General features: G+C 47.4%; 1 protein-coding gene across 2 annotated transcripts in view; it reads left to right on the top strand.

Annotated features, from left to right (window-relative positions):
- The window catches only part of LOC137435670 (ral GTPase-activating protein subunit alpha-1), a 532,061-nt gene that overhangs the window by 59,054 nt on the left and 448,875 nt on the right, over window positions 1–24,132 (top strand). For both annotated transcript variants that reach the window (XM_068129617.2, XM_068129616.2), the window contains exon 4: window positions 1,874–1,923. In XM_068129617.2, coding sequence (XP_067985718.2) covers window positions 1,874–1,923 — 50 coding nt within the window. The remainder of the gene's footprint in view (window positions 1–1,873; window positions 1,924–24,132) is intronic.

The raw sequence follows: 24,132 nt of genomic DNA, 5'->3' as shown, positions 1-24,132 counted from the left end.
TCATTGCAACAATAAACTCCTCCCTGTCTACAGGCATCGTCCCACCTTCCCTCAAAATTGCTGCTGTTACCCCCATTCTAAAAAAACCTGGTCTAAACCCTGACACCCTAAACAACTTCAGACCCATCTCCAACCTACCCTTTCTGTCAAAAGTTTTGGAACGCGCTGTAGCCACTCAACTCAAACATCATCTCTCTGCCAATAACTTGTATGAAACATTCCAATCCGGATTCCGCTCCAACCACAGTACTGAAACTGCTCTCCTCAAAATCACCAACGACCTTCTCCTCTCCTCTGACGCTGGCAACCTCAACATTCTCGTCCTCCTCGACCTCAGCGCTGCCTTTGACACCATCGATCACACTATCCTCCTCACCCGACTTGAATCCACCTTTAACGTCACCGGCACTGCCCTCTCTTGGATTAAATCATACCTCTCTGACAGATGCCAGTTCATCTCCATCAATAACTGCAAATCCCCCACTGCTCCCCTCCCCCAAGGTGTCCCCCAAGGTTCAGTTCTTGGCCCCCTCCTCTTCATCCTTTACCTGTCCCCGCTCGGTCACTTAATCCGCCGTCATGGTCTCCAATTCCACTGCTTCGCCGATGACATCCAGCTTTTCATCTCCACCAAGTCCGTCTCCACCGACACCCACTCTATCCTGACAAACTGCATCACTGAAATAAAATCCTGGCTTCAAATCAACTTCCTCAAGCTTAACTGTGATAAATCTGAAATAATCATCATTGGCCCAAAAACGCTCACAAAATCCACCCATAACTTTGCCCTCAACATCGACGGTATCCCAGTATCCACCTCCCCTCACATCCGGAATCTTGGCGTCATCTTTGACCAAACCCTTTCCTTCGACAAATACACTAAACAGATCACAAAGTCAGCCTTCTTTCACCTGAAAAACATTGCCCGTCTCCGCTCATCCCTCTCCTCCACGGCTGCAGAAACCCTCATCCACGCCTTCATCACCTCCCGTCTGGACTACTGCAATAGCCTCCTCTATGGTTCACCCTCAAAAATCACCAATAAACTCCAATACATTCAGAACTCCGCTGCCCGTCTACTCACTCATTCCCGGACCCGTGACCACATCACCCCCGTCCTTTACAAGCTTCACTGGCTCCCCATCCCCCAGAGAATCCAGTACAAAATCCTCCTCTTGACATACAAAGCCCTCCATAACCTGGCCCCATCCTACCTGGCTGACCTCCTCTCCAGACACACTCCCACCCGCAACCTCCGCTCTGCTGGTACCAACCTCCTGACCCCCTCCATCCGGACCAAATTCAGATCCTGGGGGGACAGGGCCTTCTCCATCGCTGCTCCCACCCTCTGGAACTCACTACCTCACACCATCAGAGACTCCTCCTCACTCACCACATTCAAAACATCACTAAAGACCCACCTGTTCAACGCTGCATTCAACATTCAACCCACAGCATTTAACCCCTGACTATCTCTTCTCCTTCTCCCTCCTTTTGCTTTAAATATTTCCCTATTGATTCTTGTCTTGTCTTTTTGATTCTTGTCTTATATATATGCCGTATATCGCTGCTGTTTGTTTTCTTGATTCTTGTCTTTTTGCAATTGTTGTTTTCATGTATTGTTATGCATTATGTTTTCCACTCTGTCAAAGCGCCTTTGGGCTTCTGGAAAAGCGCTATACAAAATAAATGAATTATTATTATTATTATTAATTTCATAAACCAACTAGGCGACACAACCGCATAGGGCCTCCTTTGTAACTTGTACTGTTACCCGTAGGCACAAATGGCTTTTTAGGAATGATGGCTGAATTATTTTTGAAGTCGCTCGGATCCTATGAATATGCTTTTGCGTTTCTGCATTGTCTTTCAGGGTTCAGGTCTCACAAAGAAGATCTGGAATACATTGTGACCATTTTTGAAGTAAGTGGCAGCGGATGAAGCGGCAATCTTCCCCGTCCATGAAATTTCTGACCCGTAACTTGTTAAAAAGATGAAAACTGCCTCCTCATGCAGTTAATGTGTAAACATCATCTGAGCAGTTTGCACCCATTGCTGCCTTGGTACAGGTGCACATGCAGCACTCCAATCCACACATGTAGTTTCATTGGTAAATGTGCACATTGCAGCACTCCAATCTACACATGTTGTTTCATTGGTACAGGTGCACATCACAGCACTCCAATCCACACATGTAGTTTTATTGGTACAGGTGCACATCACAGCACTCCAATCCACACGTAGTTTCATTGGTACAGGTGCACATCACAGCACTTCAATCCACACATGTAGTTTTATTGGTACAGGTGCACATCACAGCACTCCAATCCACACATAGTTTCATTGGTACAGGTGTACAATTGTTTACCCTCTTTGAAAGCTAATATGGGATGTTAAAAAGTCCCAAACCAAGGTCACACAGGGCGTTCCCATTGTTCTCGATCTTCTGATGTGCAGCACACCTTGCTGATCCACTTTAATATCATGGAAGTTCTTAGTTTGATCCGACACAAATAAATATTGCTGGTGCACAGGTGAAGCCAAAAGAGCCTTGGGGCCCATGTTCTACATTCGTGTTCCAAACTCCCATCCGAGCCTGTCCTGCAGGATGTCCTTGCGTTGTTCCAATCCCTGAGAGTCGACTTCCATGTTTGCCGGTTATGCCTTCGTTTTCTCCTGATGAAACGAAGTTTCTTTTGGTGTCGTGTTTCCTATTTTAGGCAAACTTGATGCCAGTTCATTGGATTTTCGCATGTTTACTTTACAGAGAGAGAGAGGGGGGGGGGGGGCACAAATCTACTGCAGCACATATTTCCTGTTATATATTTGTGTGTGTGTGTGTGTGTGTGTGTGTGTGTGTGTGTGTGTGTGTGTGTGTGTGTGTGTGTGTGTTTGTGTGTGTGCGCTCGTGTGCACCGGTTTGGCATCGAGCGATTTGGAATGTTTCAGCGTCTCGGGGATTGCTGCGTGTTTGTTATCTTGGTGTTGAATTTGCTCATTTCTTGCTTGGTGTTCCCGGTTTTACCAAAGAAAATGTGGAATGCCAATGTCCCATGAAATCATTATTTTGCATCGGAACAAACTTTTCACCTTTTTTCACACAACCACAACTTTATCAACACCAACACCAGTGTAATAATGGACTACCAAAGCCAGTATTCACTTTCAGAAGCTCATACACGGATTTCCAAGGAAAATGGAGGAACACGTCCGCATTCCAAATAATGTAAACAATAAGATTGCTTGTTCCAGGAAGTGAAACGTTCCTTTGGCTTCACTATTGTGTAAACCTTCTGCTCATCCCTTCGTAACTTTGGACTAACTCCAGTGCCATTAATGATGAAGAATTACTGATGGCAATATTTCATGGTAACTGTATCGGTTACCTTTTAGGCGCTCTGATATAAGACAAGGATTTGGGTTAACAATATTGCAACTTGGAATATTTAGTGCCGTTTGGTGAATAAACTGTTCGGAGGAACCGATGCAATCATCAGGTCGTGATATGTATTGCATTGATGAAAATGCCATCTGCATTCACCAGGTGTAAAGGTGAGAATCAATATGTGCACAAACCCATTTGTTCTATTTGCACTTAGAAGTGAAATATACAGTTCAATATGGGATTTGAAAGTGTCAGTGATGAGGGCACGTATATTTTGTTATTATAGAAAGTTTCACTGTTGAGGAGCATCGATGAAGAATGCTCAATACGATGAAGAATGCTCAATACGGCACTTTTGAAATGACAAATTTCCACCATGATAACTCGGAATGCACAAAAAACCTCCTGGTAACATATTTAATCGGGTGGCCTTGGACATCTTTCATGCTTCTCGGATAACAATTACAGAATTAAACGACAAAAAACACACATGAAGAATCCTACTTGAAAACGTACCTGTGAGAAAGGGGTGTGCGCTCACTACCAAACAGTTGGACAACTTCCTGATGACGTCGTCCAAACAGTTGATACGTCATGGTCCATACCACAAAAACTCCTGACAATGTGGGCCCTTGAAAGGCTGAAGATGGTTTGTTCCAACCAAACCTTTGTGCTTCTTTCCACCGATGTGAAGATCATATCTGGGGCTTAGCGATGCACAGGGTGAGTTTAAAATGATTATATTTATTACTAATTATGTTTGGGAGGTGGGATGTGGGAGTGGGAGTTGCATGGATTGTAGGTGCCATTATGAATATATTGTTACGGCCACGGCTTTCGGGTCTACTATGAGGCTGGGTTTCCCTCGATTCCTCCCAAAACATCCGACCTGAGGACCTGAGGCCATCAGGCAAAGATAACTCTGCGTGGACGGGTTGCTAGGCAACCACAAAGGGCAAATTAGTCAACCGAATCGCCCCAGGGTCATTTGTCTAATCACTGTTTACCTGGGCTGACAGGCTTTCCAAAGGGGTTTTGTGCCCTATATTCGTACTTGATGTTATTTTAGTCAGAAGCAGAACTGCAAACATGCACCAGACTGGTAATAGAGCCAATCAGTTGGGGTAGAACTTATTGGCTGCACCAGTACCGGCTATTCTGTACCGATGGAAAAGACACCACGGGCAGATTGAAAGAACAATTCAAGAAGAGGGGAAAAGGTTTAAAGGTTCAAAAGGTTTATTGTCCTTGAACTGTTTTCAAAAGGTAAAAAAAAGTTAATGTTAAACGAAACAGGAAACCGGATCGGGAACCGGAAGACGAAGAAGAGTAAGGAGAGGGAAAAAAGAGGCGGAGCGAAGTAAAGTCGGACAAGAAGCTGGTTGCTTTGCGGTCTGGATTGAACGTTGTCGAGCAAGAGTCACGAGTGAACTTTGGGTTTCCTGGGAAAAAGGAATTCCTGCAAGAGAGGTGTTATCGCTGTGACTGATCAAACTGTGTGTCAGGTTTGGCGTTAGATTCCGAGGAATCATCGTCGTGTCATTACGACTCGAGTACGAGCCGTCGGCCATTTTGACTCACGCGCTTTGCTCATTGCAAAAGGTCTTCGCTTCGCGTCAGCCGTGTTCACCATTCAGATGTCTATCTGGGATGTGTGTGTGCAACGCGGATTTTGAAGGCAAACCTGAGGTTCGCCGATTTGGAGCTGAAAAACATCCCTACCAGAGGGTGTGATTTTCGAGTCGCCATGAGTGCGCCTTTTCGCAGCTTTAGCCGCGTGACCCTTTTGGCCGCATGCGCCTTTGTGCAGTTGGCGGCGTGACTGTGCCTGTCATCTGAACAAGATTCGGGTTTCAATTCAACATCGTTCTGGTGATCGCTGGAGCGGATTGCCTTTGGCTTGAAACTGGGATCGACTTTGGGAAAGAGACATTGGGAATGTTCTTTTTTCACTCATTCGGAGCACCTTGAGTTACCTTATACTAGCTGACGGTACCATCATAAAATATACATTCATTGTACTTTTGATTGTTATTATTGTTGTACTATTATTCTTGTGTGATTTTTAATACAATATTTGTTTGTTGGTAAAAATTGGTGTGGTCTCACCATTGATTTTTGACACAGAATAACACAGTTTTCTGCCGTGACCCCTCTCGGGGCTCGGAGGTACACCATGACCAGGGGGTCGGGGGAGGAGCATGTAACAGAAATTGGGGGCTCGTCCCGGACTAAATTCCCTAATAACATTTGTCCGGGATAGAATTCCCTAGCATTCCCAAAATTCCCAAACTTAGAATTTTTCTGACATTCATGGTGTTTGATGCAGAGCAGTTTGCGGCGTCCCCTAGTGAGGCACAGTTCCAAGCGTTAAAAAAATCGGAACTCTTGATATTGGCCAGACATTTTAACTTGGAGGTCCGAGTTAATATGAAGAAAGCAGAGATGCAGACATTGGTGATAGAATCTCTGGTGGGACAGGGCACATGGACAGAGGTAGCCTTGGATTGGTTACCCGAGGAAAAAGAAAATGTGGAGCACCGGAAAATGGAGATGCAACTGCAGAGCCAGGAAAGGTTAAAAGAGTTGGAATGGAAAGCAGAGGAAAGGAGAGCTGCAAGTGAACTCGAGGAAAGAAGAGAAAAGCAAAGAGCAGAGGAAAGAAGAGCTGAAAGGGAGTTAAAGGAACGTGACATGGATTATCAGAGGGAACTTAAACTCAAGGAGTTGGAATTGATGAGAGAACGGGGAGAGGTAGCATCCATGCCGGCTAGTTAGACAACTAGTCAGAACGCCTGGGATGTTGGTAAACATGTGAGGCTGGTTCCACCCTTCAATGAAAAAGAGGTAGCCAAGTTTTTTTTACACTTTGAGAAAGTGTCTCAAATGCTAAAATGGCCTGTGGGGTCATGGACTATGTTAGTACAAAGTGTTCTGTTGGATAAAGCTCAAGATATCTATTCGGCTTTACCGATTGACAAATGTACAGATTATGAGGAAGTGAAGAAAGCCATTCTCAAAGCCTATGAATTGGTCCCTGAAGCTTACCGGCAAAAATTCCGGAATGCCAGGAAGAGAGAGAGTGAGACCCATGTTCAGTTTGCCAGAATGAAGGAAACCATGTTTGATCGGTGGTGTGATTCGAAGGGGATTGGGAAAGACTTCGAACTGTTGCGACAATTGATCTTGGTGGAGGAATTCAAACAGTGTGTCCACGAGGACATTAAAGTACATCTGGAGGAAAAGAAGGTACCAGAGTTGTATGAGGCAGCATTCGTGGCAGATGACTATGTCTTGACACAGGATGGGGTTCCACAAACCTAACTTCCCGCCTAGAGTTTGCCAGGGGAGTTACGGTACATCCGGTGCGCAGAACGAAGATTCATGGGGGCGGCCTAGAGATGACTATGAGGACAGATCTGAGACCGCGACTCTTAGGGATCAGAAATCTACAGTTCCAAGACAGACTTATCTTCCGGGGCACTCGAGGCAGACCACGAGTTTTTCCTCTGGGCCTACTTGCGCTTTTTGCAAGAAATCTGGACATTTGATGTCCCAATGTTATGCCCTGGAAAGGAAAAATCAGGGGTGGAGTCAGACTAGTACAACTCTGAATGCATTGGCAAATGTGAGAAATCGTCCTTGGAGGACAGTGCCTTGTGAAGGTTCCCATGTCAAAGTTACGGCATCACAGAATGACCTTGCTCAAGAGGGTTACAAACCTTTTATTTCCGAGGGGTTTGTGTCACTGGATGGAGACTTGACTAACCAGAGACCTGTTAGGGTATTGAGGGACACAGGAGCACATCAGTCTTTAATGCTGGAAGGCATTTTGCCATTGTCAGAGAAGACGGCATCTGGTGTGAGTGTTCGTTTACAGGGGGTTGGTGGCTATGTTAAAGCTCCACTTCATGTCATCCATTTAGAGTCTGATTTGGTGTCAGGACCGGTCACCGTAGGTTTACAAGCCACTCTTCCTGTAGAGGGAGTATCTTTTGTTATCGTGAATGATTTGGCCGGTGGTCAAGTTTCTGGTAACCCGATGTTTGTTAAAAAGCCTAGTATGGAAAATAACGCCGCGCAGTTAGAGCAGGAGATTCCGGGTATCTTTCCATCCTGTCTGGCGACTCGTGCTATGGGTAGGAAGCGCTATGAAGAGAAGAGGAAGGTACTGACGTCACGCTTGGCACAGACGCGTCTTGTCAAGTACTCTGAAAATAAGTGTCAGCACACACGAGTCATGAATGGAGGCAATGTTGGCAAGTTCTTTGTAGGTGGACTGAACTTCAAAACAAGGGAAGATGTTCTGGACTCTGTCTCTGGCAAATATGGACCACTCTTGGAAGTGCTGCCTAATAAAAGACAGGGAGACGCAGAAGTCAAGAGGGTTTGGCTTTGTCGTGTTTGAAAACCCAAAGGATGCCAAAGATGCAGAAAAGGATTTGAATGGCAAGAATTTGGATGGTCGGACCATAACAGTGGAGAAGGCAGGCCATGGGCGTCGACGGGGCTACAGAGGAGGAAAACGTGGAGGTAGTTTCAGGGGTGGCTATGGCTCCCGGGGTGGGAGTAGTAGTTTTGGTGGTGGCCGCAGTCAAGATTACTATGGAGGCTCCCAGAGCTACGGCAGCTCCCGAAGGGATGATTATCAGGGTAGGGGCCGAGAAAGAGACCGCTATTCACGCGACTACAGCGACAAGCGCTCCAACCGTGATTATTATGAAAGTTAGGAAGAGTTTGAAGCACAGCGGAGCAGCCGAGCCAAGATTCCTACACGGATGAACCGTGAACTCCACGTTCCTAAAGGCGTCCAGGTAGTGAATACTTCCAGGCCTCACCACCCAACCACCATGAAACCTGGCTCTCAGCTCGGCCTTCTTCAAAAAGTGCTATAGATTTGCTTTGTTTTGGATTTTTGGTCACAAACCCTTAACCTTCATTCAAAAAAAAAAAAGTTTTTGGCCTGCAAAGAAAGTTTTCACTGTGTTCAAACTTTCTTTCTTGAGGGGGGGAAGTGTTACGGATTCGTCACTTCAGTTGTTGTGGTTTTGCATCCACTGTAAATATTTCTGATTCCATGTACTATTATTCTTTTCAAAAGGTTTATTGTCCATGAACTGTTTTCAAAAGGTAAAAAAAGTTAATGTTAAACGAAACAGGAAACCGGATCGGTAACCGGAAGACGAAGAAGAGGAAGAGGAGGGAAAAAAGAGGCGGAGCGAAGTAAAGTCGGACAAGAAGCTGGTTGCTTTGCGGTCTTGATTGAACGTTGTCGAGCAAGAGTCACGAGTGAACTTTGGGTTTCCTGGGAAAAAGGAATTCCTGCGATAGAGGTGTTATCGCTGTGACTGATCAACCTGTGTGTCAGGTTTGGCGTTAGATTCCGAGGAATCATCGTCGTGTCATTACGACTCGAGTACGAGCCGTCGGCCATTTTGACTCGCGCGCTTTGCTAATCGTGAAAGGTCTTCGCTTCGCGTCAGCCGTCTTCACCATTCAGACGTCTATCTGGGAAGTGTGTGTGCAACGCGGATTTTGAAGGCAAACCTGAGGTTCGCCGATTTGGAGCTCTAAAACATCCCTACCAGAGGGTGTGATTTTCCAGTCGCCTTGAGTGCGCCTTTTCGCAGCTTTAGCCGCGTGACCCTTTTCGCCGCTTTAGCCGCGTGCGCCTTTGTGCAGTTGGCGGCGTGACTGTGCCTGTCATCTGAATGAGATTCGGATTTCAATGCAACATCGTTCTGGCGATCGCTGGAGCGGATTGCCTTTGGCTTGAAACTGGGATCGACTTTGGGAAAGAAACATTGGAAATGTTCTTTTTTCACTCACTCGGAGCACCATGAGTTACCTTATACAAGCTGATGGTACCATCATAAGATATACATTGATTGTACTTTTTATCGTTATTATTGTTGTACTATTATTCTTGTGTGATTTTTAATACAATATTTGTTTGTTGGTAACAATTGGTGTGGTCTCAACATTGATTTTTGACACAGAATAACACAGTTTTCTGCCGTGACCCCTCTCGGGGCTCGGAGGTACACCGTGACCAGGGGGTCGGGGAGGAGCACGTAACAGAGAAAGGGGTGTGCGACTGCACTACCAAACAGTTGGACAACTTCCTGATGACGCCGTTCAAACAGTTGATACGTCATGGTCCATACCACAAAAACTCCTGACAATGTGGGCCCATGAAAGGCTGAAGATAGTGTGTTCTAACCAAACCTTTGTGCTTCTTTCCCCCGATGTGAAGGTCATATCTGGGGCTTAGCGATGAACAGGGTGAGTTTAAAATGATTATATTTATTACTAATTATGTTTGGGAGGTGGGATGTGGGTGTGGGAGTTGCATGGATTGTAGGTGCCGTTATGAATATATTGTTACGGCCACGGCTTTCGGGTCTACTATGAGGCTGGGTTTCCCTCGATTCCTCCCAAAACATCCGACCTGAGGACCTGAGGCCACCAGGCAAAGGTAACTCTGCATGGACGGGTTGCTAGGCAACCACAAAGGGCAAATTAGTCAACCGAATCCCCCCAGGGTTATTTGTCTAATCACTGTTTACCTGGGCTGACAGGCTTTCCAATGGGGTTTTGTGCCCTATATTCGTACTTGATGTTATTTTAGTCAGAAGCAGAACTGCAAACATGCACCAGACTTGTAATAGAGCCAATCAGTTGGGGTAGAACTTCTTGGCTGCACCAGTACGGGCTATTCTGTACCGATGGAAAAGACACCACGGGCAGATTGGAAGAACAATTCAAGAAGAGGGGATTTTTTTTCCAGGGATTAAAGGGGGAGTGAGGGTGAGGGGAGCATATATGTAATCAGGAAGCAATCTACTAATGAGCATGCAATGTATCAGAATCTATTAATCAGCTTAAAAAAAAACCAAAAAAAAAAAACCTTTTAAAAAAGCAGATTTTTTTTTTTTTTTACTTCCTCAAAAATTATTGGACTATTCTCTCTTTCTTCACTTTTCTATCAATGCAGTTCTTTTATTCGAGGCCTGGCCTCGACGAAGACTATATAGTCCGTGACGTGTGACAGGGGCCTTCAACATAAAAAAGCAAGCGCTGTGCATTGAATTGAAAAATAGGGATAATACCCCTGGCACTCACCTGATGGAATGAACAGTATAATACACTGACTAAAGCTTTTTAAAACCAATTTCAATGTAGGAGACAGAGAGGCATGAAGAATCATACTAACGCAATCATAAGACTTTAAACAGGGTGGTGAAGGTTGTGGTCAAGTTGCATCGAAATAGTGTGTAGTTTCAGAAAAGTAAGCCAATTCCAATTTTGGGGGGGATCAAACCTGGATCCACTTTGACCCCGGGTGGACCCCTTATACACATATGTGTATATCTATATATATATACGAGGTGTTCAAAAAGTATCCGACCTTTATTCATAAAAAATACTCGTATCCAGATACAACAAACTTACACTAATCTCCTTCAAAGTAGTCCCCTTGGGCTGCCACACACTTCTCCCAACGTTTCTGCCACTGTCGGAAGCAGCGCTGGAACGCCCCTTTTGGGATGGCGTGCAGCTGGTCCGTCGCATTCCGCATGATGTCTTCTCTGGACTGAAATCTGGTCCCTTTCAGGGGCATTTTCAGCTTGGAGAAAAGCCAGAAGTCACACGGAGCCATGTCGGGAGAGTAGGGAGCCTGATGAAGCACAGGTGTGTTGTGTTTGGCCAAGAAACTCTATCAAATGTGAAGAATGGGCGGGTGCGTTATCGTGATGGAGCTGCCAATTGCCCGCTGCCCACAGGTCCGGCCGTTTGCGTCGCACAGCGTCACGAAGGCGACGCAGAACCTCTTGGTAATACTCCTTGGTGATGGTTGTGCCGTGTGGTGCGTACTCGTGATGAACCATGCCACTGGAGTCTAAGAAGACGGTCAGCATGACTTTGACATTGCTGCGGACCTGCCTTGCTTTTTTTGGCTTCGGGGATGTTGGATGCTTCCATTGTGATGACTGCAATTTGGTTTCTGGGTCGTACCCATAAGCCCAGGACTCATCGCCAGTGATCACTGTGTTGAGGACTGGGATCGCTGTTCACAGTCTCCAGCATGTCCTGTGCGATCTCCAAACGGAGTTGCTTCTGCTCAATCGTTAGCAGCTTTGGTACGAACTTCGCTGAGATTCTCCTGAAGCCCAAATCCTCCTTCATAATGGAATGAACGGTGTTGAATCTTGCGGATCGTTTCCACTTGGGAATCGCCAAGCTTTACACAAAATTTGATGCAGTAGCGTTGTTCAAGTTTTTCCGTCATTTTGTCAAAAACGAAAATCCGACGGCGCTCACTTACATGTCCCCACTCATCGGCGGTCTGCCGTCGAATGACAGCTTCTGCAGGTGGGAAAAAATTCACGCGTGTGCATTAGGATCGCCTACATACGTGCACCAATCAACGCCTCCCTAGCTTCTTTTTTTTTACGCACGAAAAATAAAGGTGGGATACTTTTTGAACACAGTAGTATATATATATATATACTGTATATATATATATATATATATATATATATATATATATATATATATATATATATATAATTATATATATATATATAATTATATATATATATATATATATATATATATAATTATATATATATATATATATATATATATATATATATATATAATTATATATATATATATATAATTATATATATATATATAATTATATATATATATATATATATATAATTATATATATATATATATATATATTTATAATTATATATATATATATATATATATATATATATATATATATATATATATATATATATATATAATTATATATACTAGGGCATGCCCGTACTATATATATATCGAAAATTATATCCCCCCCCTCTATTTACATGAAATGGTTTGGTCCATTCGCAAAGCCAAAGCGAACGGCTTGCGAGTACGGTGACAATCCCCCCCCTCTATTTACATGAAATGGTTTGGTCCAAAGCGAACGGCTTGCGAGTACGGTGACAATCCCCCCCCTCTATTTACATGAAATGGTTTGGTCCAAAGCGAACGGCTTGCGAGTACGGTGACAATCCCCCCCCTCTATTTACATGAAATGGTTTGGTCCAAAGCGAACGGCTTGCGGAGTTTGGTAAAGAAATCGCCATAGCTCGGTAACTACTTGTCCGATTAATATGAAACCTTGAAAAGGCACATCCTCGGGTCCCCAGCAATATACCTGGCAAGTTTAAAGTATATCGGACCCGTGGTTGTCGAGAAACAGCGGTCACAGACAAACATACATACACACAGAGATTACTGGAATTATAGATAGACTAGGGCATGCCCGTACTATATCTATATCTAAAATTATATCCCCCCCTCTATTTACATGAAATGGTTTGGTTCATGAAATGTTTTGGTTCATTCGCAACGCCAAAGCGAACGGCGAACGCTTTACATGAAATGGTTTGGTTCATGAAATGTTTTGGTCCATTCGCAACGCCAAAGCGAACGGCGAACGGCTTGCGAGTACAGTGACAATCCCCCCGGGGTTTTAATTAGTTTTAAAACATCGTTTAACGCCAACATAGCGCCAACATAGTTTGCCGACGGGAAATAAATGAATACGCTCTCAAATGTGCCATCCGAGGCAGAGTGTGTCCGCCACGTTCGGCACACGCGATAGCTCGCTGCTCTCTGATTGGTTGAATCGTTTTTTGGACATAGCTCGGTAAGTAATTGTCCGATTAATATGAAACCTTGAAAAGGCACATCCTCGGGTCCCCAGCAATATACCTGGCAAGTTTAAAGTATATCGGACCCGTGGTTGTCGAGAAACAGCGGTCACAGACAAACAAACGTACAAACGTACAAACAAACAAACACACAGAGATTACTGGAATTATAGATAGATATATATATAGAGATATATATATATATATATATATATATATATATATATATATATATATATATATATATATATATAGAGAGATATATATATATATATATATATATATATATATATATATATATATATATATATATATATATATATATATATATATATATATATATATATATATATATAATATTTTAATGCTCTCCACAAGCTTGAATTGCAACATACCAAATATGAAGAAGTTACAAGTGTTTACTGTTACGGTTTGGGACCTTTTTCTTCTTCCTTCCCCCACACCCCCCTGTGAGTTAGACCAAGTGGTTTGGTCCATGGGTATAAAGCCTATGATTGGCTGTGGGGCAGGGGAGTGGCCAGGAAGGTGATTCAGAGGAGTGAGTGGCCATTTTGGGAGAGGGCTTATGGCAGAGTGCTTTTCGGGGGCTGTAGAGTGTCCAGCTGCAATCTCTCTACCGGAAGGGTGACGTTGATCGAATTCTTGTTGCCTACTCCTACCCTCTCGTGCTGGGCCTGCACTGGGGCCTACCACTGGGCCTGCCTTGGGGCCTACTTGTGGACTTGCCTACTCCTACACTCTCGTGCTGGACCTGCACTGGGGCCTACCACTAGGCCCGCCTTGGGGCCTACTCGTGGACTTGCCTACTCCTACCCTCTCGTGCTGGGCCTGCACTGGGGCCTACCACTAGGCCTGCCTTGGAACGTACTCATGGACTTGCCTACTCCTTCCCTCTCGTGCTGGGCCTGCACTGGGGCCTACCACTGGGCATGCCCTGGGGCCTACTGTTGTGCCTACTCTTGGACCGGCCTACTCTTGGACCGGCCTACTCTTGGACCGGCCTACTCTTGGACCGGCCTACTCTTGGACCGGCCTACTCTTGGACCGGCTACTCTTGGACCGGCCTACTCTTGGACCGGCCTACTCTCGGACCGGCCTACTCTCGGACCGGCCTACTCTCGGACCGGCCTACTCTCGGACCGGCCTACTCTCGGACCGGCCTACTCTCGGACCGGCCTACTCTCGGACCGGCCTACTCTCGGACCTGCCTACTCTCGGACCTGCCTACTCTCGGACCTGCCTACTCTCGGACCTGCCTACTCTCGGACCTGCCTACTCTCGGACCTGCCTACTCTCGGACCTGCCTACTCTCGGACCTGCCTACTCTCGGACCTGCCTACTCTCGGACCTGCCTACTCTCGGACCTGCCTACTCTCGGACCTGCCTACTCTCGGACCTGCCTACTCTCGGACCTGCCTACTCTCGGACCTGCCTACTCTCGGACCTGCCTACTCTCGGACCTGCCTACTCTCGGACCTGCCTACTCTCGGACCTGCCTACTCTCGGACCTGCCTACTCTCGGACCTGCCTACTCTCGGACCTGCCTACTCTCGGACCTGCCTACTCTCGGACCTGCCTACTCTTGACTGGCCTATTCGGGTTTTTCCCTCTCTTCTCCCTTCTTTGTTTTATGTGTAGGAAGAGATTTTTCGTGTGATAAATCTATAAATAAAGACAGTGTGATTGAAGGCTTGGTTTGGTGTGCTTCAGGCCGTAACATTACGATGGACAGGCTAACAGACTGAGGGAAGGACGGCGCACCATTGTATAAGCTCCCTGGAACTTCATTCCAGGTGAGCTAAAAATATGCATGCGGTGTACAAGTAATTAATTAATTAAGCAGCACACGATGGTCAATTAATCAATTAACATTACAAAGCCCAAGGGCACAGAGCAGAGCTTGTCCCAACCTGACTAGCATAACAATACTTATCTAAGACACAATACATGGGCCCGTCAGACACATCCACGCAAGGAAAAGAAGATAAAAGCAGAACGTTGTATGTCCTCTGGCCTCATTGAACGAGAACTGTCGAGCTCCCATTTCCCAGTCGCTTAGGGGAGGGCTGGAGGGAAGAAATTAATTTGGGTTGTGGTGGTATTAATTACGGAGGTGGTAATCTGCCTGACCCCGGTCTCCGCAATGCACTCTGCACGGTGACGGGGTTGGTTCCTCGCCCAGAGTTCTGTTCTGCCAACCTCATCCCACAGCTTGGCTCTGCTCTGCCCAGCTCCGTGTCCCGTCTCTCATGTACCGAGGTCACCGATGTAGTGGAAATCAATCAGTCCCACGACATTGTCCTGTAGGTAGATTTAATGACAATTCGATCTCTGGCAATATCCTGTAGAAATACAATCAGGCAATATATATCAGGATCATGGTATTGTTACATATTCATGTGAATGTATGTGAAGTACTATTCAGGTCTTTGCTTATCAATGTGTAGTCGATTAAGGGTTGTTGTGATTAAAGGGTCAGGAGCCCTTCTGGGAAAAAGGAGACCGGAAACGGAAGAAAAAAAGACACGAGGTCCGGGAGAAGTGACGATTCTTTTTCTTCCTCGCCCAGCTCCGAGGAGAGTGGGGATCGAGATTGAGCAGCGTGGAAAAGCTGCGTTCCCAAGCCCGTCTGGCGAGAGGAGTTACCGGGACGTGTAACTACCCTTTTGACACGTCAAGTTGCCGTGGGTCCGTGCACGGACCCAGCGTCCGGCACAGTTCGCCGCACCGTCTACAAGGACGCGTACGGGTCGCACTTTGGGGCCTCACGCGCGTTGCAAGCGGCGCTTGCTTTGCCCGCTTCGCTTGGCCAGGAGGAGTGTGCTGCAGCCGTGGTTCCCGGTACGGTACGTGCCCGGTGGAAGCACGTCCGCCCGGGGTTCGTTCAACCGCCCGTGTGCGGCGAAGCCGACCATCATCTTGGTCAGGAGGGGCCCAGAGACATTGTGAGGGACAGAGACCAAAGGGGTCTTGAGTACCCAAGGGGTCGGGAGTGGGGAAAGGGGACACACGTATGTAAGATGGCCATCTTAGTCATCTCGGGGATTGATTGTTGATTGTGGATTGTTGATGGTTGATTGCTCGGGGAATATATCATTGATTATTCCGGATCCTTGGTGTGGGGTTTTTTCTTGGTTGGAATTCATATTGATTGCGTTACGAAAGCGCATACATAATAAATCTTTCTGGCGGAGTTCCTCTCACGGTCCGGGGGTCACCGAGACCAGGTAGTCACCGGGAGGACCACGTAACAGAATCATAAGAAAGTTCAGCAATATCAATCAATGCAAGCAAGCCTAGATTATCTACGTATACGCACCATCCGAGTTTAAATGTCTTAGATTAAATGTCACAGGAGTGGATCGGAGCAGCAGTCATCCGAGTTCTTATAGGCACCGCTCAGTGGTTAGCGAGAGCATCACACCTGGGTTCAACTTAGGTACAATTTCATTACATTCTCCCCGCCGTTAGAACTACACTCCCGCTAGGCAGGAATCAAGCACGCAGCAGAATTAGTAGTATAGCAATGTCAGTCCATGTCAATCGGGCCATCCGTAGCAATCAGGGCAGTGAATTTCCCTGCCAGCACGAGTCCGGAAACTACCGGGTACTACATCCCCAAGCCCAGAGTCCCCCGCATCGGAGTAGCCGCCTGATGCAGGCGGCGGAGGGGGCACCACAGTGCCGACAGGCAGGGGTGCGTTTGGCGACGGGAGGGTGGGCAGATGCTCCATAGGTAGAGCCACGGAAGAGTCCATAGACTCGTAAATTGGTTCGTCGATATCCCCGCAAGGGTCGATGGACCCGCATGGGGCCAGGTGGCGTACGGAGACTGTGGACTCGCGTCCATCAGCCATCATCACGCGTGCATGCTCGGGATTAGCCTGGACTACCTGCACCTTATCCACTAGTGGGTCATACTTGCTCGTGCGAACCGTGCGTTTGAGGTAGGCCGGTCCCGGCTCAGCAAGCCAACTAGGTAAAGATCGGATACTCCCCGAGCTCCTTGGGTGGTGAAACATCCGTTCGTGAGGAGTCTGGTTGGTGGCCGTACATAGTAAGGCCCTGATTGAGTTCAGAGCCACAGGTAACGACCAAGCCCATTTTTCAAGGCCCTGGCCGAGGGACCGCGGGCTTAGCGTGACGGCCCTCCATATGATCCCATTGAAGCGTTCGACCTGCCCATTCGCCTGCGGTCTATACGGGGTGGTATAGCTAGAAGCGACATTATGCTGAAGTAAGAAGCTCCTCACTTCCTGGGACAGGAACACCGCACCTCAATCGGTATGCACATAGGCCGGGTTCCCGAACATAGAAAACAAGTTCTGCAGACATCGTATAACCGTGGCGGCCGTCATATCTGCACATGTGAAAGCGAAAGGGAATCGCGAGTACTCATCAACGATAGTGAGCAGGTAACGAGAGTTACCCGATACCGGCAGCGGCCCTTTGAAATCCATCGCCAATCGCTCCAACAGCCTCGTAGCTCTGACCAGCGTCCCCATGGGTGGGTTATAAAAACACGGCTTAAGTTCAGCACATACAGTACAGTCGCGACAGACCTGGCGAATGTCCTCAACCGAGTATGGCAGATTACGACATCGCACGAAATGAGCGAAATGCGCCACCCCAGGATGACAGTGTCGTGCAAAGTGCGCAGACCCTCCAAAGATATGAGGCCCGCACACGATGCCGGCCGCGATAAGGCGTCGGCCACCAGGTTATCCTTCCCCGGGCGATATTTGATTGTGTAGCAGAAATCGGCGAGTTTGATGTGCCAGCGAGTGATTTTCTCATTTTTAATGCGTTGAGCATGCAGCGTGTCATACATAAACGCAACGCTCTGTTGGTCCGTGATGATTTGGAAGCATCGTCCGAGCAAATAGGGACGCCAACGCCTAATCGACTCGACGATCGCGCACGCTTCCTTTTCGACAGACGAATGTTTCCGCTCAGCGGAGGTGAGAGCTCGCGAAAAGAAAGCCACCGGGCGCCCCCCCCAGGAGAGAGTCGCTGCTATCGCATGATCCGAGGCATCACTTTCCAAAACGAACGATTTGGTATCGTCAATCGTCGCCACAGCGGCCCCAGCGATGTCAGACTTAAGGCCATGAAAATCAGCCTTGGCATCAAGGTTCATGGGGAACGCTTCGCAGTCCACAAGTGGGCGGAGTTTCACGGAGAAATTTTGTACCCACTTGGAGTAATGGGCGAACAGCCCAAGAGCACGCTTCAGCGACTCACGATCGCAGGGCGGGGCCATGTCGAGCAAGGGTCGCAGACGCTCCTTATCCGGAGCAACTGAGCCGTGGGTCACGGTGTACCCCAGAAGATCTATCGTGCGCGCGGAGTATCGACATTTAGCCTCATTCATAGTGAAGCGATACCTCTGCGCGACCTCGAGGAAGCGCTTCAGATTTGCATCATGATGTTCCTGGTCATGCCCGCAAACCGTAAGATTGTCCAGATATACAAAGACGTCGGTCAAGTTCTCCTTAGCGATGAGGTCGACCATAGCCCTCTGAAAACACGTGACCCCGTTCATGACCCCAAAAGGTAGCCGGGTGAACTGTTATAACCTTTGACCCGATTCAAACGCGGTATAGATACGGTCGGCCTCGGAGATGGGGATTTGATGATATGCACTACGCAGATCGAGAGTGCGAAAGACCGAGTACTGGGCCACCTGTCGAACCAGGGAGTCCATCCCCGGAAGGGGTTAGGCGTCCAGCTGTGTAAATCGATTAACCGTCTGCGAATAGTCGATTACCATGCGTTTGCGATGCGCTTCACTTCATACCACCAGGACTTGGGCCCGCCATGGCGACCGGCTGGGTTCTATGATACCTTCCTTTAATAGCTCGGCCGTTTTCTGCGCAATGAATTGCACGTCAGCTCGTGAGCAGCGTCGCGATTTAACAGCTACAGGTGTGCAGTCCGTGGTCGTATTGGGGAACAGTGACAGCGGCTCAATTTCCATCCCTGCAAGAGCACACACACAGCAAGCGTATCAGTGCCACCAAATTCCATTTCCAACCGTCCATGTCGCTTAAGAAAATCATGTCCTAGCAACACATCTGCACATAAGGCTGGTAAGACCATGAGATGCACGTCCGGAAACATTCGTCCCTTTATCACAAGCTTCAATCGACATTCCGCTTTTGTGCTGAGCCTAAGCCCTTGAGAGGCCATAAAGATCTGACATCTGGTCCCAAGGATCGGCCATCCATGTTTTCGCCCCAACCCATAATCAACATAACTATCATTAGACCCAGTGTCTATTAAAGCACTTGCAAAAATCCCTTCGATCATAAGTGGGATAACAGCCCGAGCCAGGCCAGGTGGTCCTGTAGGTATCGAGCCATCCATTGGATATGATTGCGCTTCGCGTGTGGACCCAACACCAGCCAAAGTTTTCCATGCCGCATTAGCTTGCAGTTCGTACGAGCAGCCCCCGGAGGGCGCTCGTGTCACATGCGGGGTTTGGAAGCCAGCTCGAGGTTTCCATGCGTTAGCAGGAGTTTGTAGTTCGTACGAGCAGCCTTCGGATGGCGCTCGTGTCCCGCGCGGAGTTTCAAAGCCGACATTAGCCGTTCGGGTGGCCGAATCGGACAGTTGACAGGGGCGCAGAAGAATTCTGGCCAAGGACAGTCGCGCCGCGTTCTGTCGCATTTGCCCCACTTGTTTAGTCGGCGCGTTGGTCCTCACCAAGGTCGAGCACACAGCCAGGGGCCCACGAGGAGGTGCGATTCTCATCAAAGTTGGGCGAGGCGCCCCGCTCCGCGCTCGGCCTGCTGGCTCGGCGATAAGCACATTCATTGTCGAGCGCGTTCGTTTGCCCCGCATCGCCTTTCGGCAAACCTTCGCAAAATGACCTGTCTTCGTGCACAAATGACATACCGCTTCTTGAGCCGGGCAAACCGACCTGGGGTGTTGTCGATTCCCACAAAAATAGCACGTAGCGTTACGTCCGGGCTTTGGTCCGGCAGCTGCTGCAGCTGTCAAGCCCGGATCAGGGTCCTCCTCGGGAGCGGCTGGGGTCCCCAATTCCGGCAGCGAAGCCGTGGCTGCATCCGCGTCCGCGGCGGTTGCTCTCTCCAGGCGAGCTTGCAGTGTCGTCCCCGCAGTGACGTATGAGTGTTCATACGCGTCGGATTGTTCTCACGCTTGGGTATAGATGTGAGCCAGCCGAAGGGCTTCAGCGAGCGTCAAGTCTGCTTCTTCCAGAAGCCATTGTCTCACGACTGGGGATTTGATTCCCACGATGAAAGAATCGCGTACAAGATCATCACAAACTTGTTCATGCGTACGTACCTCCGGTGCGCTCTTGGTCATCAGACGCCGAAGTTCTTGCGCGAATTGGTCTCGAGTCTCAGTGGGCTGTTGCTTTCGTACCGCGAGCAGATGCCGAGAATAAACCGCGCTTTGTTTCTTGATGTAGATTCGCTTCAGCTCTGTCACGGCTGCATCGAACGTCACACACTGTTCGATCGCCCGATAAACATTATGATGCACCTTAGTTTGTAGCACCTCTAGTTTCGTTTCATCAGAGACCGCGTTTTCCTGGGCCTTGAATTGATTGTCTAAGGTCTTCAGCCAATGCGTCAGTTCCGCACCCGCATCCGCTGCTTGAGCGTCGGCTGCAAATTGCGGCACCTGAATCATACGGTGTCCCGCCATGTCGTTCACGTTCGCCTCTTGTTCTCGATTGGACAGCGAGAAGAATTGTCATTAATTGTAGTGGAAATCAATCAGTCCCTCGACATTGTCCTGTAGGTAGTTTTAATGACAATTCGATCTCTGGTAATATCCTGTAGAAATACAATCACGCAATATATATCAGGATCATGGTATCATAAGAAAGTTCAGCAATATCAATCAATGCAAGCAAGCCTAGATTATCTACGTATACGCACCATCCGAGTCTACATGTCTTAGATTAAATGTCACAGGAGTGGGTCGGAGCAGCAGTCGTCCGAGTTCTTATAGACACCGCTCAGTGGTTAGCGGGAGCATCACACCTGGGTTCAACTTGGGTACAATTTCATTACAACCTACTCCAGGATCTCCACGAGCTTATCGTCTGGCTATCATGGCTCATAAGTTCTTCAGGTAATCGACACTGGTAATCGCTCACTGGTAATCGCTCTCTGGTAATCACTGTCTGGTGATCGCTCTCTGGTAATCGCTCTCTGGTAATCGCTCTCTGGTGATCGCTCTCTGGTAATCGCTCTCTGGTGATCGCTCTCTGGTAATCGCTCCCTGGTAATCACTCCCTGGTAATCACTGTCTGGTAATCGCTCTCTGGTGATCGCACTCTGGTAATCGCTTTCTGGTAATCGCTCTCTGTTAATCACTCTCTGTTAATCGCTCTCTGGTAATCGCTCTTTGGTAATCGCTCATTGGTAATCGCTCCCTGGTAATCGCTCTCTGTTAATCGCTCTCTGTTAATCGCTCTCTGTTAATCGCTCTCTGTTAATCGCTCTCTGTTAATCGCTCTCTGGTAATCGCTCCCTGGTAATCGCTCTCTGGTAATCGCTCTCTGGTGATCGCTCCCTGTTGATCGCTCCCTGTTGATCGCTCCCTGTTGATCGCTCCCTGTTAATCGCTCCCTGGTAATCGCTCCCTGGTAATCGCTCCCTGGTAATCGCTCTCTGGTGATCGCTCTCGGGTAATCGCTCTCGGGTAATCGCTCTCGGGTAATCGCTCTCGGTTAATCGCTCCCTGGTAATCGCTCCCGGGTAATCACTCCCGGGTAATCGCTCCCGGGTAATCGCTCTCGGGTAATCGCTCTCGGGTAATCGCTCTCTGTTAATCGCTCCCTGGTAATCGCTTTCGGGTAATCGCTCTCGGGTAATCGCTCCCTGGTAAACGCTCCCTGGTAAACGCTCCCTGGTAATCGCTCCCTGGTAATCGCTCCCTGGTAATCGCTCCCTGGTAATCGCTCCCTGGTAATCACTCCCTGGTAATTGCACAGTCTAAACGCGCATTTATATCGTGACTTGTGCTGTGTACATCTACGCGGCGAAGGGAAAATTCACCAGGCGTGGTCAGTCCAATGCACAGCACAGCAGCTGTTCATGACGCTCAGCTCTGGATGTACGGGAAATGCAGTGGGAAGCCTCACGTATCCATCCGGCACAGGTGTTAATGATTACTGCTTATTATTGTGGGAAATGACACTCGTGCTTTTATTTTGGACTTCTTGGCTTTTTAAGCAAATGGGGAGATAAAGGGAAAAAAACCTCGCAAACTTCTCAACGCAGTGTCCAGCTAGACCCCACTAGACAAAGGTGAAGGGCTATATGAATGAATACTTAGAGGATAACTAACTCGGATAACTAATATTTTTTTGTTTTGTTCTGGGGCACAAGATAAATTTTTACATCTTTTTGTGAAAGGAGGTGTGTGTGTGTGTGTGTGTGTGTGTGTGTGTGTGTGTGTGTGTGTGTCTCCAAGGCTGCCACTGGCTAATTGTATTAACAGGAAATGGTGCGAATCGGACTCCACTCATCCACGAATACTTTCTCTTATTTCTATATTTCTGTGAGTCCGATATTCATTTAGGAACAGAGCAATTATGGTTAACCATCCTGAAATCGGCACTCTTTTTTAAATGCTGATAAATATGTTTAAAAGACTATTTGAATTGCAGGTTTCGTGCTTGTAACGGCAAGTTAATTGCCCTGCGTGCCAAACATAGAAAGTGTAACACACACAAACCATTTGTGCAAAAGGCCTCATTTAGCAGTCATACATCATTTTGAAAGTCCCATATTGCACAAGTCTAAATTTTACTGTGCGGAGCTATCAGGAGATCCATTGTTTTTTTGCATAAGTCTAAGCATGATTAGGCCAGAAATGTTTGAAGCAATCTGCTCATGGTATTATAGGTAATCATGGATCTTTTTGAAATTTACATGTTAGCTTCCCTCCAGAGCTTCAAGACAGCTGTTACTCACCATCAGCAGCAAGTCATCCTCCAGGCATATACTTAAACTTTTCTACCCTCATTAACCCCCCCCCCCCCATTCCCACCTCTTTGAGAGTTTCCATGTTATCTGGTCACCTCCTGCCTGCTCGCCCTCCTCTTCATTTTTTATGCCTCGCCGACGAAGTCGCTGGAGACATTGTTTTCATGTTGTCCGTCCGGCTGTCCGTTCATCTGTCTGTCTGCCCGCCCGTCATGATTGGTTTTCGTTACTGCGATAACTTGAGAACGACTGAAGGGATCTAGGTCAAACTTTGTGTACTTATGTAAAATGAGGCAAAGATTAACTGATTAAAATTTGTGGTCAAGAGGTCAAAGGTCAGAGGTCATGTCAGGTACAAAATGTGTTAACTTGAGAACAGCGGAATGGATTTAAATCAAACTTGGTACAAGTATTATAATGATGTAATAATGTGGGTGGAGGCATATCGGTCGACGTTGTTGTTGTAAAAATCAGATCTACAACATTGTCCCAATAGTAGGTTTAATTCAGTATCGATCTCGAGCAACACCTGTAAGAAATCAACAAGCATAATATCAGTATACCGTAATCATAGAAGTAATAATGAATTGGCAATTGGTACAAGCAAGCCTGGAACATCGAGCTACGCACCATTCGAGTATGCACTACCACACAGAATAAATGTCACAGGAATGAATCGGTGCGATGTTCATCCGAGTTCTTATGGGAGCCCCTCAGTGGTCGGAGACAGCATAGCACCTGGGTTCAACTTAGACACAATTTCATTACATTCTCCCCTTCGTTAAAACTACACTACCGCTAGGGCTGAAATCAAGCTAGCAAAGCATCGTAGCAGTGTAATCAGTTAGCAACAGTCCATGTCAGTCAGTCCAACCATAGCGGTCGGGGCGGCGAATTTCTCTCCCGGCGCCTGTCCGATAGACACCGGATACCACATCCCCGAGGCCGGAATCCCCCGCATCGGAATGTCCGCCTAAATCGGGTGATGGCGGTGGCCCCACAAAGCCATCCGGATCAGGTGCGTGTGGAG

The sequence above is a fragment of the Myxine glutinosa genome, chromosome 9 (genome assembly GCF_964187855.1).
Source record: "Myxine glutinosa chromosome 9, kmMyxGlut1.1, whole genome shotgun sequence".
Classification (NCBI taxonomy): Eukaryota; Metazoa; Chordata; class Myxini; order Myxiniformes; family Myxinidae; genus Myxine; species Myxine glutinosa.
Note: the sequence above shows the minus strand (reverse complement) of the source record. Positions and strands in the feature narration are given on the sequence as shown.